Source organism: Dromaius novaehollandiae, chromosome 22 (genome assembly GCF_036370855.1).
Source record: "Dromaius novaehollandiae isolate bDroNov1 chromosome 22, bDroNov1.hap1, whole genome shotgun sequence".
NCBI classification, from domain to species: domain Eukaryota; kingdom Metazoa; phylum Chordata; class Aves; order Casuariiformes; family Dromaiidae; genus Dromaius; species Dromaius novaehollandiae.
Window position 1 is genome coordinate 7454425 of NC_088119.1, and position 19310 is coordinate 7473734.

General features: G+C 40.3%; 1 protein-coding gene across 5 annotated transcripts in view; it reads left to right on the top strand.

The window, feature by feature from the left end:
- Window positions 1-19310, top strand: part of TLK2 (tousled like kinase 2) — a 44188-nt gene that overhangs the window by 1662 nt on the left and 23216 nt on the right. Inside the window, exons 2-9 of one of the 5 annotated variants that reach the window (XM_064524512.1) lie at window positions 645-733; window positions 2592-2657; window positions 9502-9573; window positions 12116-12185; window positions 13227-13270; window positions 14395-14490; window positions 17247-17414; window positions 17997-18092. In XM_064524512.1, coding sequence (XP_064380582.1) covers window positions 653-733; window positions 2592-2657; window positions 9502-9573; window positions 12116-12185; window positions 13227-13270; window positions 14395-14490; window positions 17247-17414; window positions 17997-18092 — 693 coding nt within the window. In that variant the 5' untranslated portion in view covers window positions 645-652. The remainder of the gene's footprint in view (window positions 1-644; window positions 734-2591; window positions 2658-9501; window positions 9574-12115; window positions 12186-13226; window positions 13271-14394; window positions 14491-17246; window positions 17415-17996; window positions 18093-19310) is intronic. The other 4 variants (XM_064524513.1, XM_064524516.1, XM_064524514.1 and 1 more) reach the window with 4 other exon arrangements.

Below are 19310 nucleotides of genomic sequence, written 5' to 3' on the forward strand. Positions count from 1 at the left end.
CAATGCATTTTTTTAAAGCCCTTCAGATAATGGCATCCCTTGTGTCGGATTGCCAGCTACCCAGGTACATCCACATGTACCTGTTACACCAAAGCTATCTGGTACTTTATTCTGTAAAGTAAGAGGTTTAAACAAGTGTTATTTTCTTCTTACAATCCCTTTCCATGCTTGGAAGAACCAAGGCTGTTATCAGTGAAACGTGGAGTTTGGGGAGATCTAATGTTTCAGGAATTGGCCAAAAATAAATTTTTGGTGAAGAATGTTGCTTTTTTTCTCCTAGTCATGCAACACAGATGAAAAGCTTTGAAGCTTTTAGTCATAACACACTGCTCCCATGTTTTCCTTTAAATAAAGCATCCAGTGGGAGAATGTGACATAATTGGTTTCTTGGATTAAGAGATCTTGAAATGGCTGGTAATACAGACAGAAGATGAAACTCTCCGGCAGGGTTATGGTTTAAATACAGTAATATGGTGGCAAAGTCCTATTATTATTGCATGGTAATTTTGTGTTTCTCTTACAAGAAAACTCTCTGTATGTGGTTATGCTGCAGAATAGGTGCTTTTGAGTATCATCAGTGGTACAAAATACTAAATATCTCTCCTTCCCTTGCATTGCATAATCTTAGTGTTGTTCTCCCATAGCAGCAGAAATGATGGAAGAATTGCATAGCCTGGACCCACGAAGGCAGGAACTGTTGGAGGCCAGGTTCACTGGAGTTGGTGTTGCTAAGGTGAGTCTAAGTACCTTTGGTAACAGGCATGACTCCTTACCCATCCTGCACAGCATTTTCTTTTTTTCCTTTTTACTTTGGTAGTTTTGCTTTGCTAGCAGAATGTTTTGTTTTGATGGTTGTGTTTTGACTGCTAATTTGCTTGAAGTATGTTTAAGAGGAATGAAAATGGGATCTCTATGAGCAGACATTCTGCCATACAGAAGATTTTGGTTATAATTAAGTTCTCAAGAGTTGCTTCGTCTTAAGGTAGCCTGTACACCAAAAACAACAACAAAGAGAGACATCTTTGCCTTTGGAAGTGGGAACCTCTTCTGTCTCTTACCTTCTCAAAGTACACATTTGAGAACTGAATTTGGCTGCTTGTTGGATACAGTTTCAAGTTTATTGTGTTCAATATAACATATAACCAGGATTAATGTGTTCAGGAATTTGTTCATCCAGTTAGACTTCTGTGTGGGTACAGTGTGCTAAACTCGTGTGCTCAGTTATATAGAACACAAATCTGTTTGAAGGTAAGCTTTCATATTTCTGTGACCCGAACCTGCTAGTAAAATCCCATCTTTGTCCTCATGTGCAACTTTGTAACTGCTCAGTAGCTGCTTTTCCTGAGTGAGGCAGGCAATGATAACATTGTGTGGTTGCTTGAAATGCTGGCATTACGCTGTTGGTTCTGCAGATGTTGTTGGTAGTGTTAACTGATAGGCTCTCTGAGCAATGAAATGGTGGCAGAACTCATCTTAAACTAAGTCAGTGATAATTCGGTTTACTTTCGATGGAGGTATTGAGTTTTGGACAACATCAAGGTAGATGGTAAAAGAGCATATCATTGCTATATAATTTTCAGACGCCTTTTAGAATTATTTCGGGAATAAGCTTCATAGATGTTGTATTTCTTAAAAGAAAAAAGTCCAAAGTTAATTACACCAAACCTGAAAGATGGTTTACTTCCAGTTCCTACTTTTCTTTCTGATCTGTGCTTCAGTCAGGGCTCAGCCAATATTAAGTCTTGGAAGGGAGCATGAATAAGTAAAAATGTTCAGCTCTGAGGTAGTGTAATAAGGATGATTAACACTAAAAGTTTTTAAGGGATAACTACTTAAGTTTGTTACTGAAGAGTGTGGGGGTTTTTTTGTTGTCGTTGTTTTTTTCCCCTGAAGACTTATTTACTCTTAGGGCTTTTGCTAGTATAAAAGCTTATGCTACGTAAGGTATTAATATTTTTTGAGACGTGTTTTATGTAATGCTACAACTTCTTATACGCTTTCTCATCTGTTTTTTGCCTCTTTCCCCTACATACATAAGTTTCACATCTTTATACTAGTGTAGGTAAAGCCAAACAACTTTCTAGACTAGGTAAGACTGAGAAACTATCGCTGCCTTAAAACAATGCCAACATACTCAATGCTTATGAAGAACTTCAGGAACTATTCCTTTTAAAGGGATAACTTTTGAAAGACACAGAAAAGCAAGACTTAATTATGTGTTTATATATGTTTGGAGTAGAAAGAACATGTGTTCTTTCTCTGTACAGGTGAATATTGAAAACTCATTTTTGTTACTAAAGCATATACAAAGAAGACAAAGCTTCATTTCTTGGAGGCCGCACTTTGAGCAAAGCCCATGTTACTGAGTTTTATGTTTACCTGTTGTATACAGTATAGTGTATTACTTTGTATTAGTCAGTAAATTGTTAAAGTGCATTGCACTTATTTCAAACAGAGTATATATGTATTTACTTGCATACTTGCTAATTTGCAGTAGATCAGCCAACCATTTATATGAATTAGCATGACTCTACTATGTTGCAGCAAATCTTGGTTGCAGTATTAATCTCAGATACTACATTCCCTCCCAGGTTGGTGCTTCAAATTCCCTCCCTACCCCCCCAAGTCTCCGTCCGTCATGCTCCGCACTGGCATTGGTAGGTCACTGTCTTAAAGGGAATATATTGGGAAAGCTGTGATGCAGTTTATGTGATTCTACTAAGATTTTTAGCTCTCCAATTAAGTGTTTAAGGAAAGCTACATAAAGTAAGTTAGTGCCATCTAGTGGGACTGGGACTGGCACGTCCTCCTGGGATAGAAGGTATTCTGTTGCTGTTTATTGCATAAAAGGAAGAAATGTCATCTTAGATGCTCTCCTATTGGGTGGATACAGCAGGCAGCTGTGACTCCGAGCTTCCTGCCTTCCACTGACTTGGTGTATCACTTTGTGTATTTGGTTAAGGTTTCTTTAATGTTTAAAAATACAGGCTGTATTTTGGGCCCGTGTAAAAACTAATGTACTAGTTTACATCCTTAATATAACTGCAGCATTTAAAGCCCATTCCCCCTCACCACTTTTGTAAGAACATTTATATGTTTCTAAGAACAAGTAAGGATGAGGTGATCAAGAATAAGTTTTTAGGCTGGAAACTAGAAGAAAGCTTCTAACCATTGAAGTTATAGGATTCTGGAAGAGCCTTCCAGTAGCAATAGTAGAAGACAGAAATCCTAAACTGTTTTGGAAGCAGTTGTGTGCTGTCATCTGTGGTAGCAGGAGGCACAACCCAATGACCAAGGTCATTTGCAATCCCAAATGCCTCAGTTCTGTTGCAAGTGTGTGATGGATTTTCTTTCTTAGTGGTTGGAGAATATATTTCTCTAGAAGCTTGAAGCTAATACATGAAATCAAATTTACAAACGAGAAATGTTTCTAGGCAACTGTTATACTCATGTGGTTCATCCAGGTCACTAGACAGCTTCAAAAAGCCAGTGACGCTTTAGATGCCTGTTCTTGCCGTGGTCAAGTGCTATTCTTCACCAAATTCACAAAGCAAGGCCTTGAATTAACACATGACCATCTGACATCTACTAGTGTTCTTGCTTATTTAGCTTCCATTTATGTTCACTTATTAGGTGAAATCTGAGCATATTCACTTGAGGCATTATTCTGACTAGTCATCTCAGATTTCTTCTTTGGGTCAGTAGGTACAAGAGACAAAATGTAGTTTGCTTTTCACTTGATAACATTGTTCAGTTTTGTCTGTTCTCATCTTCTGCCTTCCTGCCCCCTGCCTAGGTGTTGGGTTTAAGCTATCAGGCTGGTTAAGTCCAAAGGATTCATGTCATTTCTAGGGACTCTTACTGGATAAGAATGGGATTAGGTAGTTGTGATGGTTGAATCTGTGTATTTGCACACTGTGTGCCTCAGGCTTAAAGAAGGGTGGCTAATAACTGCTTCATGTGTATCTTCTACAAGTTTGCTTTTAGAAGGTCTTCAGACTAAGTTGTGTACCCCAGTTTCTTTATATAGCTAAACTAAGAAGGCTGAAATATTTCTAGAGAGAGGCAGCCTCTGTCTGACTATAAGAAGCTTGCAGATCCAGTTGACTGTGCTCAAATTGAAGAAGTATTGGTCTTGGTGGCAGTTATGCTCTCCCTGACTCCCTCTGTGAGGTATCATAAAATCATAAAATAACCTGACAGGTGTCACTTATGTATGCAGGACATCTGCCTCCAAAAATCGAATGTCTCATTAAAAAAGAACATTTGCTTGTATTACTTTGTTTTTTAACCTTCTAGGTCCTCTGTCATTCTAGAGTCTTTATAAATAAATCAGTTCAGTAACTGCCAGTTGCATATTCTACTTTTCAACATCTTAGTAGCAAAGTTACCAAATTAAAGATCAATATATGGGAATAGTCATGTCTTCCTTGGAAGGAAGCAGTGCTGCACAGTGATGTTCCTTAGCAGGTGTCACATGCCACCAGAAGAACTAGTTAGTAAGAGTTCTGAAACTTAGAAATGAATTTTATGAGCTACCAAAGAAAGCACCAGGACACTCCTTTTCTTTATGCCAGATACTTGAAACTTGTTTGGATGCTTCCTTGTATAACAATATTTATTTCAAATGTGTTGTCTGGCTACTAGAGCCCAAAAATAGTTTTCAGATCTCAGTTCTATTTCTACAACTGAGCTGATGTTTAGGGTAAGTGGCATGACACTTCTGCCTGGTTTGCCATCAGTAAAATAAAGCTACTATTTTTTCATCCTGAGAGGAGGGCTCTGGAGGCATAATGGAAGCCGTGTAACTCGTGTTGCAAACCTCCTTACCCATCAGACATAGTGGAAGTTACCTGTGAGTATTTGATAGGAGATTAACTTCTTGTGGCAAAAAACAAACCTGCAACACAAACAAGATTGAGATTTTATTATTAGCCATAATGTCGGTTAGTACTAAGCTGCCTTACAAGCCCAGAAGCAGAATATAACTCTCACATTTTTGAGATGCTTGAAATAAAAGTATCTTAATTAGAGCTTGCTTATACAGTAGCACATATACTACTGTAACTAGAACATCCTTTTGCCTTGGTGTAAACCTGTGTGAAGCCAGCCCTAACTTGAAGTGGAATTAAAGGATTGACTTTTTCTCTTTGAACCTCACAATTTGCTACAAAATTCACAGAAGTTCAGGTCACTTTGCCTTGAGGCGGTGAAGCATGTGTCCACCATTGAGTTAGCAAGAGAGTTTTGCAAAGCATGTTCTTGTAAATCCACCTTTGTGACTCTAGGCAACTTGAATTCCTCGAGTTCTCTTTTAGAATGGGGAATAGTCTCACCACTTTCAATTAGATGATATATAGCATCTAAGTTTTGGGCTAGTCGATTGTGGTCTCGGTGGTCGAACTGTGTGAACTGATCAGAAGGAGACTGCACAACAGGAAAGAGTGGACCGGCTTGTTGGATCACTTTTGGCAGCTTGAAGAGGCTGGGGAAACACACACGTCGCGTGAGGTAGTAGGTAGACTCAAACAGGCGATAGGTAAGGGAGGATTGAGTCAGACTAACGTTGTGGAAGATCAGATGGGAGTTGTTATCAGGCTAAACTTTTTTTTCTCCTGAAATTTTAGCCACTGTGGCTTGTTTGTGGCCCTTTCTGTGGCTCGTGCAAAGAGAAATGACTACTCAGCTTGTGTGAGTAGATGCAACTTTAAATTCTTGCCTTTGAGTTGTAGTCTTAAAAGTACCTGCTACTCTTGCATCTGCTTTCAGCATGGAGGTTTTGTTGTGCATAGGTAGATCACAGACTTGGAAGCGGCAGTTGATCAGATGAATCACAAGGAAAAAGAATATGCCAGCTTATCTCGGAAAGAAATTCCTTGTGGAGGCGGAAGCGTGTGCTGTTCTTGTGCTTCCATTTGGTATACACTGTAGAGACTATGGGCTTATATCAGATGACCCACGTATTTCAAATTTTTTGCTGAGCCCCAACACCATTTTTCTCGACAGGGTATACCGGATGAGTGGATTGGAAGTGCTATCAGAATAGTGCAGTATTATCCCAAGGTAGTCTATGCTAGCAAAGCCTGATGCCAATGCAGATGACTGGGAACAAAACTGATAAGCTCTTCCTGGAGCATGAGCTAATTGCATGATTATTATCACCCACTATTGCTTCCCAAGCAATAGTCTCAGGCTGGTATTCTTTGCCATTACTTACTTTTTTCAAAATTCAAGCTCATTCTCTTAATTCCTGGTGTGTTATGACCACTTAAAATGGTAGGCTAAATTAAGTACTGAACACTTATCCTTATGTCAGTGGCTGAGTTTAATATAAACAGTCAAGAATGATAAAACACAAATTAGAGGGGGGGATTTATATATGCCTGCACACACATGCACATAGTTGAGGAGAGGACATCCAGACATATAGTTTCTCACATACCCTTTGCCTAAACCTGTTGCTATAAGCAGTTGATCTACGACGTTGTGTGTGAAACTGTGAACACCTAGCTGGCTCATCAGGAAAGCTTACTGGTCTTTATGTTGCATAACTATGTGAGAAGAGGTGCAGCTGAGGACTGGACCATGTTCCTCAAACCTTCTAGGTATCGCATCTTTATTGCTTCGAGTACAGCATGTTCTAATGAACAATCTGTGCTTGGATGGTGGAAATACCTCAAAACGGTACTTTTTTGCTAACTTTGTGAACAAGGTGCTTCAACTTCTTGCCTGTAAAATAGGCCTAATACTTTACTGTAATACTTCAGTTTACGTTCAAGCCCTCTTGAGGATAATCAAGGGAAAGGAAAACTCACCTCAGTGGAAATGGATCAAAACTGGTCTACGAAGAATTAATCTTGCATTTGTTCACATTATCATGGCACATGTGTTTTTCTGCAGTGAACTTGCTAGATTTGTAGACAACTGACAAGCTGTTCTTCTCTTTCTGATTCCATAACTAAGTTGTTAATTCCTTCTCGCCCTTTCTATTGCTGCTTTGAGGTCAATTTAATGCTTATGTTAGTTTTGTTTGTAGAAGAAGCTTTAAACTAAAGTGAAAACAGTATATTTACTCTTCAGGAATCTGTGATCAGAATTGAATTGCTCTTTTGCAGCTGCAAAAAATGGATTTGACTCAAATTTCTCTCTAGCTGTAAATTTCCAGCGTGCAGTGGTTAGTACAGGTGGTTGTGGTACTGGAAATAAAAACAAGGTTGTGAATTTTGTATTGTGCATTTTTCTACAGCTTTACATTCTAATCCAAATTGAGTGGATTTTTAGCATTGTAGAGGGTAAAACTGTATTTCTGAAAAAAATCTTAGGATCTTTTTAACTATAGGTGGCCTCACCAGCTTATTTCTCCAGGCTGTCCTGGAATGCAGGACAATCGGGTGAAATATGGACCTTCGTTAAGCCACTGTAATATCCTTTCAACCGTAATGTTCCTGAAAAGCTCAAATGTGGCGTTTTGGGAGCAGCTGTTCCTGTCACTTGCTATCCATGTGCAAAATGGAGGCAGTGAGACTGCAGCAAATGTGGAAATGACTTTCACTTTCATCTTCATCATGTCAGAGCCCCGACCTGTCCGGACGAGACCAGCGAACGCTCCGTTGTTGAGATGCTCCTGCAGCTGAGAAAGCTTTCACGCGTGCGCAGGAGGTTGATGCCTTGAGCGTGCTGCTGAGGTTTGAGTTCATGGGAGGAAGTGAAGGATTTTAGAGGACAGCCTTTGTGCAGGTTTTAAACAAGCTTTTTACATGGGTGAAAAGCTTAACCTTCTGTCACCACTTGCCAGAAGATCTGTTAGGTTTATTATCAATGAGGCCTTCATGTGGCTGTAGTTAAGGTTAGTGCTGACACTTTTGCTGTGTTAAGTCCTGTTGGCCAAGCAATAAATCTCTGACATGAAAAAAAGTTGGACCTATAATATTTGTCAAACGTCATCGTTTTTCTTTTTTTAAGGCAATTAGATTTTAAGCAGTTACATTGATGAGGGGAGGATAAAGTGCCTTTCTGATCCTTGAGCTATCTCTGTGAGTTGTTTAAAAGGGAATCCTAAACATTTAGCTTCTTGAGCTGCTCAACTGTTGGTATTTTTTTTTTTTCTTGAAGTGATTAAGCCTCTTTGCTTAGGAGAAACAAATTTGGTAGTTAGCACTAAAAGCGTAATACAGACGGTATGAGCTATAGCTTTACATTGTGTGGACAGTTGCTTTGAACTGGGGTGGGGGGGTAGCAATAGCTAGGTTGTGTCGTGAGTTTAATTTGGTGGTGGTGTTTGCCTTAAATGGGGAAGGGAGAACTGCTACCCTCAGAAGTAATCAACTGTGGGATATTTTCTGTGGTGTTTAGGCTTGTTCCCCACCTACCCACCCACAAGTCTTCCATTCAAGTGCACAATGAGAAGTGGCTTAGCCTTGAGGGAAGATTGATGGGTGGGAAGCGGTTACTGCAAAAATAAGAATGCCAAAATAGAATGAATCTTTGAGAGAAGATGCTCACAAGTTATTAATGGAGAGGTGGCTTTATCATGTCATTCTTCCTGTTAATACATTCCATCAATACTTGTGAATCGTGTTTTTATATCTTTGTCAAATTAGTCTAGATTTCTTAAGTTAGGTCTGTGGGAGGATATTTTGTGTCAGAGCACTAGGCTAAAACAGTGACTTTGCATGATTCACTCTTCTTTTCAAAACAGATTTGATACAGATTTTAGAAAATAACTTATAAAAATACTTTGATGCTCAAAAATGCAGGTGTGTACCTAGTAGAGCTTGCAAAGATGCAGCTAGGCACTTCTAGGTAACCAGATATTGTTTCTGTAAATCTATTCCAGCCTCTTCATTTTGCACTTTAGCTCGGTAGGAGCAACTGCTATAGTGGTAGGTCAGTCATGGGTGCATAAGGTAGCCTAGCGAGAGAGATTCTGTCTTGTGTTAACAGTAGTAAAGCTGTCACCCATAACAACTGTCACTTGTTCATTTTCCTTGTGCTAAAAAACTGCATTAAAAAAGAATCAGTGGTACTGCCAGCACCTGGTAGCAGTAATAGCTGCCTTGCCAGATGGAAGATGCCTCTAAATTCTTAGCCCTGGGTCAAACAGATGGTTGCCTGAAGAGCTGAACTTTGAACTGCTTCTCACCAAACCAGTAGTTTTTTTCTCAAGCTAACCGTCTTAGTTCTTTATGAATGTTGCCTTTGCTTTTGGGGTATATGGTTAAATATGGCAGTTAGCATCTAAACCGGGACAGAAATGTCCTTGCAAAGACTGGAACAGTATACTGAGAAAAGACTGTCCAACTGGCAGCCCAACTTCTGTCTTGCTCCAGATGACTTCTGAAGTTTTTTTAGTCCCCCATCATGTGTCTAGGCATTTGACCCGTGCTGCTGCTGTATCTGCATGATAGAGCAGTGTAGCTAGCCCAGAGATGCAATGTTGTATAGGACGTACCTGCCTCGCACGGAAGTTGTTTCTAACAGTCTTTGCTTGTTTTTCACTAGGGTCCATTAAATAGTGAGTCTTCCAACCAGAGCTTGTGCAGCGTGGGTTCTCTGAGTGATAAAGAATTGGAGGTAAGCAGGCACAAATCCTTAATTGTAATTGGGTTTAAATTAGACAGGATTGAACTCACAAAGTACAGCAGGAATTGTGTGAGAGTGGGTGGTAGTATTCTTTGGTCAGGGTACGCAAGGGACTAGTGGAAGAATCCAGTCTTCATCTAAATCCTACAGCCTTCGGAGCATGCTGCAAGACCGTCCTTCCTGAAGCTTCCTGCTGTAACAGATGGATATTACCCGAGCCCAGAAACATAGCATTCGTAAAGCTCAGCTTCTGAAAATGTTTTCTGCTGCACTGTGATTTATTTGCTGGTTTTGGATACGGTTTTGGCCAGATAAAAAGCCAGAGAGCCTTAATGGAAAAGTTTGCCTTACCTATCAAATATGTGAATTTGCAGAATCAGAACAAAGCTGAGCACTCTTGTGAACTGCTTTGTGGAAGTGTGGGGAGGTGAAAATTGATGCTTTGTCCCTGTTTAATCTCACAGCCTTAGGATTAACTATTTGAAAACATTTACTAAAGCAGCAAAATGAATTGCGGAGTTACATTTTGCTTTAATAAAGCAACATCTCAAACTTAAATGCTTTTTCTTATGAATTTAAAGAACTTCCAACCCATTATCAGGTAAGTTTTGGATCATATTTCCCTGTAATGCGTGACAGTACTGATATAAGGTGTCTGTTGAAATTTAGTTCTTCAAGAACATGATATTTTGAACTCTATGCAAGTAAGTATTGCTAGTAGTGGAAGACTGAGTATAAAGTCTTAATTTACTTAACTTTTGAGCAACTCCTGTAAAGTGATTTAAATTAACCAAACTGACATAACTAAATCTACCGTTCCTTGCTTTTCAGTTGGTGGCAGAGATCTTGTATATAGTTTTTGTTGTGCAAGTATGTGAATAGAAAAGCAACTTAAACTGAATCTCATTAAAATGCTTGCAATTCCATTGAGGCCATAACGGAGCCGGTGGTGTTACTGTCACTCCAGCGTTGTTCGTGAGTTGTTTTTTAGTAAGGATTGGGAAGACTATTTCCTTGACTTTGGCACATACAGGAGCTGGTACCAGTCAGTCTGTAGAAAGTTATGGAGTTGTCAGTCTCTTCTTTCTAGAAAGTACTTCGCGGACACAATAGCTGCCTTTGTCTTAACATCGTCCTTCATCCCTTTACCAAAATAATATCAGTGACTGCCCAACTGGTAACATGGGGCTGTGCAGGCATCCAGCATCCCCTGGGGACACAGCCAGGTTTAGATCTTGGCTGTGGCAGCTTTATTCTTTTTATCCTATTAAAGGAGGTAGATTGATTTCTGTGCTTACTGTGTGCTAGTCCTTTGGCAGAGGTCTTTGAACAGGGTACTTTGGACTTTGGTTTCCAAAGAGCATGAAACTTAGGTTTACCACAGACTTTCTGGCCATGGCTTTCCCTCCCCCAGTGTTGTGTTTTGCACACTGTGGTTTTCTTCCTGCCCTGGGCTACAGTTTAGTGGTGATTGAAGTGATTGTAAAGCATATAGCTTGGAAACTATTGGGGCCCTTTGGGATAAAAGATGTTTTAAAAATGATGGTGGTGATGGAAATGACAAGATATCTTTCTTTCCTTCCAGCAGCCTCAGTAAGCTGTTTCTGATGCAGTGCTTCCTAATGTTCACAGCAGGCTAGGCCACATAAGTGACTCTGGTGTTGGGGAAAGCGCCGTGCCAGGGCCCGCTGCACTCTCGTGCGTCTAGACTTGCTAGCCTTGTACAGACAGATAGGCCTGCCGCTTTTGGAGACATCAGCTTCTGGCCTGTGCTCTGTATTGTGCATGTGCATAAATACATCGCTGTTCAGTGGTAAGCTGCCCCTCAGAGCTCTGGTTGCTCACAGAAGCAGCAGATGCAGCCAGCCCTTGACTTTCCTGAGAGCAGATGAAAAGCAGACTCAAGTCCAAGTGAATTACTCAGTCTATGGTGGCTGTCTTCTGGCTGCCATCTTCCCGGGGAATCTCTTCCCTTTCTTTGTGTAAGGTTGCAGATGTGCACCAATGGACAGGATAGTTCTTGTAGCCATCTGCAAAGGGCTTTAGGAAAGAGCAGAGCTGCAGGCAGGATAAAATGTCCTGCTAGACTGCAAGTAGCTAGTGGACTGTAAATTTGGATGTCTCTGCTCAAACATGAAGAAGTTCTGTTGTCACTTGGGCCTGTTCTCAGCCGTCTTACTACTTTCGTACCAGTATTATGACCACCCCGAAGCAGTCTATGCAGATTTTGTAAGAGTTTGCACTTGCTCTGCTAACCATGTGAGGTAACTGGATGACAGAGGCTGACTTACAGCAGTTGCGATAGGAAAAAATAATCTCATTGCTAACCTTGTTCTCTCCTTTCTGCAGTGCATATATCTGAAAGTAGAAGCTATTTGAGAGCTATTGTTTCTTTAAGTACCAACAGTAGAAACAAACACATGAGAGAAATGAAATGGCCACTGGGGACATGGAGTAGATTATTGTGTTTTGGTATTTTCTTTAAATCTTGGAATAACTGCAGAAATGTTAATTTTGAAGTATTGTTTAACAGACTCCCGAGAAAAAACAGAATGACCAGCGGAATAGAAAAAGGAAAGCAGATGCATATGAAACCAGTCAAGGTAATCCATTCTCCTGACCCTGCTGCAGGATTTCTGAACGGTCGGTAATTTGTACGCGTTTTGCACAGTCAGTGTCCTAGGAAACTAATGGCTCTTCTCAAGGGTGTGTCAGGCAGCTTGTTATAAACTACTCCATGATGGTGTAGTTCTCTTCTGGGAGCCTTGTTATCCTCATTGGCAGGAAAACACTTGTCTTCAGCTTATTTGAACAAACTATTGCATTTTTATGGGACAAACTGCCCAGAGGCTTAATGTGGCTTCTCTGAAGTGTTGTTTTGGTCCCATGTCACTAGATATACAGCAGCCAGACTTCAAAATACAGGCTGTACTGTCTCTTTCTTGCTTTTTGAGACTTATGTCTTCCTTGTTAGAGTGGGTTCTCACCATTACAAATAGTTAGAGAACAAACTGTACTCCAGCATAAAGCAGGCAGTGCTGTCTTAAAGTACCAGGAAAAACCCATGGTCTTTTAGTCCAAGTTCAGGTTCTCTAGCAAATGGGCATAGGAACAGACTTTTTTTTTATTCTTCCACAAGAAAGTAATAAGGATTGTGTTGACAGGACTGCTTTTACAACAATAATATAATAAGGGAAAAAGCCTAAGTTTTAATGAGCTGGTATTAAGCCACTGCTAATTATCTCCCTAACTGTTATAGGAAGGCTTGCAAGAGAGCTACCATGCAGTAATTTACGTGAAGGCAAATGAGTAAAAGTAACCTTTGCTCTTTATCTTGAAGGAAACTTTGGAGAACCTATGCAATGTTCTATCACACTAGGTGTTTTTTAAGTACTTTTGTGACAAGTGCCGTTTGATTGGGATTGAGTTATTTAAACCATCAACTGTAAAGCCACCAAACTACAGCACAAGAGGTCTCACCTTGGGGCAGTCTTCTGTTGTGCAGAAGCTTTTGTTACAGCAGATGTTGCACCTTTATATGCAGAAAGGAATGTCAAAGTATAGGAGTACTTTTTCAGAATGGCATCATGATTCCTGCACTTAAAAATGCAATGTTTTATTTTCCTTCTTTTTTTCCTTTTTAGGAAAAGGCACTCCTAGAGGACATAAAATTAGTGATTACTTTGAGGTAAGCGCCTTTACATTTTCTGAAAAATCTGTTTGAATCCACGTATACAAAATCTTTCTATAGATGAATGTTTAATGTAACTTACGTTGTTTATCCATCATGTTAAGCAACAGCTTCAAGCCAGCAATTGACTGGGATAACTTGTATATCTGAATTTGGTTAGGTAGAGAATCTGGGATTTTTGGAAGTTGGTTTCAAAATCAACTTTTCTCTCCACAGTCGATAAAAGAGCACCCATTTAAGAGTAGGTTTGAGGTTGATTTCCATTGGGGCCTGGATCTCAGATGAGGATATTGAACCTCTTTGTGCAGACCTATTTTGATAAAGATCTACCTGCAAATCAGGGATCTACCTGCAAATCAGGAATCTACCTGCAAAGTCCTGTTGATTTTGAGTAGGAAGTTGTTTACAGAATTGCCTGTATAGTGGTAGCTTGCTACGAGAGGCTGACACCACACTGGAAACGCAGACCCCCAAAACAGTGATGGACACTCTAAAGATCAATATTCTTTTTATTGCATAATCTCTGAAGCCTTTTTTTAAGGCTGTACAAACTAGAGCTCTGTCTTTAGTTTTTGGTAAGCGTGGTGCACTGTGCAGTGTAGGAACATAGGAATTTCCTTAGCAATCAGAACAGTGGTCCGGCTGCCTATGTATCCTGTCTTTGACAGTGACTGGTACAGATGCTTGAATGCAAGGCATACGCCTCTTCCCAGTCCGTGGCACACAATTAAATATATCCGCACATAGCGGATGGGCTTCCTGATTCTGTACAGTTAGTGATTGATTTGTCTCCAAGCATGTGGGTTTATATCTTTTGGTCTTAAAATGAAAAGTGTACTTAATGCAAATGTGAATGTTTAGCTATCTGAGGTACGTGCTTTTGCTGTTGTGATGATCACCATTGCTCATCCATGCGTGGTTTTCTTTCTTTTTCTTTTTTTTAAAGTAGTGCATTGAAATTTAAAGTTTTTTCCTCTTGCGTTGTCTTCAGATTGTTTAAATGGGCCCCTAGGGCCTGTAAGACTTCATTTTTAAGATGAATGTGTTGCTTCTTTATTAAATTTGCTTAAATATAGTATTTCTGTGGATTTACTGATGATCAAATATTTTCTTTTGGCCAGTTTGCTGGGGGAAGTGGCCCAGGAACCAGTCCTGGCAGAAGCGTGCCGCCTGTCGCCAGATCTTCGCCACAGCATTCCTTATCCAATCCCTTACCGGTAAGTATTTTCCCTGGGGACAGTGCTTGTGGCATGTCGTTGATTAGACTGCTGACTGTGCTTCAGACGGGTAATAAAAGGTTCTGAACAGGGAAGAAGGTTCTCCTGGTGAGTGATTTGACTTCTTGTTCCCTATTCAGTCCCTAATTTTTATTTCTATTTATGTGAATGTTTTAAATCTGATACGGGGTTGTGGCAGCAAAGCCAGGCATCTAGGACCCTATAACAGTTGTTAATCCAGTAGTAAATGATCTTGCATGCTTTAAGCTCAGATACTCACATTAATATTTTTAATTGTGGTTACAATTATGCTGCTGTTCCTAATAAAAGGTGGAACCAATATAGTTGCTGTTTGATTATCTTGTACTCCACAGCAGCTCTTGAGTTTTTCCGTGGAGTTGGACTATACCATACGTTTGTATAGCACTAGTACAATGATACGTCGATCTTGACTGGGCCCTTTGGGACTACTGAAAAGCGTGTATACCATAATTATATTGAGAAGATCTTTTACGTCATGTCTGTGTGTATGCGACTTGTGAGGACTGTTAGCAAAAACTTGCAGAGAGATGTGTGTATATGCACATCGGCTGCTGTTTTTTTGTTACATCAATTCCATTTTGCTATCTGAGCATTTCTGCAAGATCTGAATGTGAACAAATAACCTGTATCTTTAAGCCATTTTAGCACAAAGCAGCTAAAGAAATTTCTTTAAGCTAGTTAAGCAGTGTTTGAAGTCTCTAGTGTTTGATCTCTAGTTTTGAACATTGCCTGGGCCTCTCTCTAAAATTTGTCAGCATTTGTTGAGTGTCACAGGAGTGTAGAGCATTATGGGAAAGGTTAGTATTCCAAAACCAAATGCAAAGTCTTTACTGATTACATTATTCTGAAGAGACCTTTGCACAGTTCCTGAATGTGTACTGAACTAAATCCCAGCACTGAATGCTCTGCTCAGAATCCAGTATATGTTAACTCGATTTTGAAAGCTTTACTGTGCTTTAAGGGAGACCTTCAGATATGCTTCTAGATATTTTTGATGTTTGTAAAAATTCAAATATATCTGATTAGTTGAATGGCCCTTCCCCTGCCTTACATTAATTCACTAATACTCCTCCTTGAAGAGAAGTTAATGAAAGAAAAAACCATCTCTGAGTGTTGCGGATGAGTGATGTGTTAAGGACAGTTCTTTATTCCAGTAGATGGCATATCCTTCAAGTGTTTATGATGGGACCATAGTTGATTCTCTCCTTGATTTGCTGCTTTTGCAATTCTGTAAATTGGGTAGGTAAAAGTTTGAGCAGAACGCGTCTCGTGTAGTCAAGACTGATGTTACAGCTAGTTTCAGCTGGGTCAGTTTGTCCCTTTCCTTATGCAGGTATTCTTTTTTTCTTATCTTCTTTCTGTCATTTACTCTTGCAGCTCAACTTTTACCGTTTGCATATTCATAACGGAAACTATGTGCATTTGCAAGATCAGTCCTCTTCTTACAAACTGAATATCAACAGTTTGAGATAAGCCCAAAAATAAGGGAGGGGAAACAATAAAAATTGGAATTAAATATTTGAGTGTCTTATCCATTATAGAGATTAGTATGGTCTAGGAAGAGAGCAGAGTGTTAAAATGTCTTCAACAGTGAAACAGACTTTCTCCAAGCCTAAGAACCAAGCTGTACTGTACTTTCTGCAGTCAGAACTTGCAGGGGAATTGTAATGTCGTCAGGATGTTACTTCTTGTCTTCAAATCTCTTGACTGATTTGAATTGCTTTGCTTCTGCTTTGAGTAGAAGAGAACTACAGGTCAGCCTTCAGACTCTTGCAAGGTCACTGTCGCATACAAGCGTTTTGTTGGGGAAGAAAGTTTGCTCTTGACATTTCTAGTGTTAGCCAGAAAATATGCTTTATGTCGCAATTCAGGTTTTAAGAAAAACTGAACCCTGACTTGACTATTTACTTTCTATGTGGCATATGCTTGGCCCACGGTTACAGCTTGGGGAGAGTTAGATGAGTGTTACCCAGACTGCCAAATTGTGGGGGGTGATGGGCTGAGTTTTAAAGTAAGGATAAAGGGGTTCTGAGTATTGTAATCAGTGCAGCTCAGATGATTCTTGCTGTTGTTGAACACAATTCCTGTATCACAGTTGGAAAATGAGCTTACTGCACAAGCAAGTAGCTGGCCCTTTTGGATGCTATGCATCTCTTAAAGATTGGGGGAAAGCATTAGTACTTATCTTGCAGGAGACTGGTCCCTGCTTTTATGGCAAAAATAAGGTTACCATGATGTCTGGGTCCTAGACATGGCTAGGCTGCTGCCATTGAGCAATTGTGACTCGGTTTACTTCACCAAGTAACCAAACCTATTGTGACATTGGCTGGTTTAGAATGAGTCCTTAAAAAACATCAAATGTTTTAACTTTGAATGCATTGATCAGAGTCACAATGTACTAAGAATTTTGCATCTCCAACTTGTTTTGCCCCAGTGGCTCCAAAGTACGTGCAGTTGCAAAGGAAAGGCATGTGCAAGGAATTCTGTCCAGTGTATTCATTTGTTACTTTTTTTTCTTACTATTGTTAACTTCATCTCCTTTTTGATGTCTGCCATTGGAATGATCACTCCAGGAGTCCTGTTTGAGTTATCAGATCCTCACCATGCTGCCTGCCCATTCCTGAGCTGCTGCTTCGCTGACAACAGTTTTGGCAGAGCCAGAGAATTGCTTAGGGAAAAAAAAGTTCATTGTATTTTTTTTGACTGTGTTACAGCGGCGAGTGGAGCAGCCGCTGTATGGGGTAGACGGCACCACAGCAAAGGAACCGCAGGAGGAACACTCTGCTCTGCCAACGCTGATGTCGGTGATGCTGGCGAAACAGCGGCTAGAAAATGAGCAGCTGGCACAGAGGGGAGGTGGCCTCTGTTTTACTTTTGTCTCGGTGAGCAGCTCTGAAAAGATTTGAATCCCAGGGGATGTTTCTAGCTAAGGGATGGGACATTTGAAGCTTTTCAGCTCAAAGACAGTGGTTCAAGTGCAGCCTGGTTTATTGATGAGCAAGTCTACCATCTTATGGTAAGTTCATCTTCCTTGTGAAGAGTTCTAGGTCCCAGGTTTTGCCTGTTTAATAAAATGATATGAGGTGTAAGTTTAACTATTCAAAATGCTGTCTAGATCAAAATAATAGCATCCAAGAGGCTAAACTGATAGAAGAGAAAGAGCAAATGAATAGAGTACACTCTTGCTTTGAGAACTGTTTGTTTTGGCTTAGCTTAATCTCAGCTGACTTGAATTATATTAGGTTTTTAAAATCTTTGTCTTCAAGCAGGTTGGGCCAGACTTCTGGAAAGAAACTGACTGTGTTTTGTTTTAATGAGCTAAATCTCTAAAGCATTCTTAAATCTTAATGTCAAAGTATCGTATGAAGGCCAGACTGCACCTCCCATGTAAGATAAGTGTATCTGCACGGATGCTCACAGTCATGTCAAGGAGCATATAACAATACATTAACTTTCTTTTGCAGGCCCAGCAAGGCAGCCCATCTTCTACGGGATCAGGGAACACTGAGCATTCCTGCACTTCCCAAAAACAGATTTCCATCCAGCACAAACAGTCACAGGTATAGCTCACTAGACGATATGTCTCTTGAATGCGAGATATAAGCTCAGTCAAGCATGTCTTCCACACCCCAGGATGCCACTTGTAGTAGACATGATGTTTCCAGTGAAAAGAACAGTAATTGGAACTCAATCTGTAACTACTGGTTGAAGTGAATGGCTCTGAACTTTGTATTGTATCCTGTAAAGGATACTTTTCTGTTGCTGCTGTTGGAGCTTGTTTAATCTGTTACTGAGGCTTTTCTGTGTCGGTAGTGTGGGCAGTTCTTTGGCTGCATGAGAACACCTTCATGAGAGGAAGACCTTGGATAGCTCTGTCCATTGTACTTAGGTTGTATCCTGAATGTTCTTCCTCTCCTTATAATTGAAGATAAGAATGGAAGTGATTATAATGATCGCTCAGGTTTCCTTTCAAGTGCTGGATGATGGGTGCGTTCACACTGCTTACAATACAAATATCATTGTCTGAGCTGGAGTCAAGAGGAGTAGCTCTTTTGACTGTATCACTGTCTTTCTGATGCCCTTTAATCTGTTACCAGGCTTCTTGTGATTTTTGTGGCAAGATTTACTTTTAGCTATGCCATCTTCGTCTGTTGTTTATAAAGGCATTCAGCTTCACCTGCAATGCATCTTGCTTGTTTCTTCTCCAAGCCTGCTTTTAATCTTCTTTTGATTTTTTTTTTTTTCATCCCTGATGTCTCTGTGACTGACCCTTCCCTTCAGTGGGAACTGTCAGCTTTGTGTCAGTCATTTTCTCACATCAGTCTGTGTCAGATTTTGGTGGTGGGGGAAGTTCATTCTCCATTTCCCCAGCAGGTGGTACAAGTTCTTTGCACGTGAAGAACAGCAATTGTACCTCTGGGGACATTACTAGCTAAAATCTGGGCCTTGTCATGTCACTGGGGTCACATCTGTTGTCTGTATTGTTCAAGCCCTGATCTGTCTGTTGGAGAAGATTCCTGTTTCTTGCTAGTACATGGAGAAGTCTTGTGCTAGAAGGATGCCATGACTCCACAACCTCCAGGAATACCTTTCAGATCTCTCTCTGCTGTCCCAACACCACTGTTTATAACAGTGATCCCAGTTGGGGTGAGCAGGATGGTTTATTCTCTCCTGTTCGTAACACATCTTTCTTGAAAAGGGTGGCACGCTATCTAAGCGTTATTTCTGCCAATGCTCAGCTTCGTGGTATGCTCCAGAGGACTAGATGTTTGTGTAAG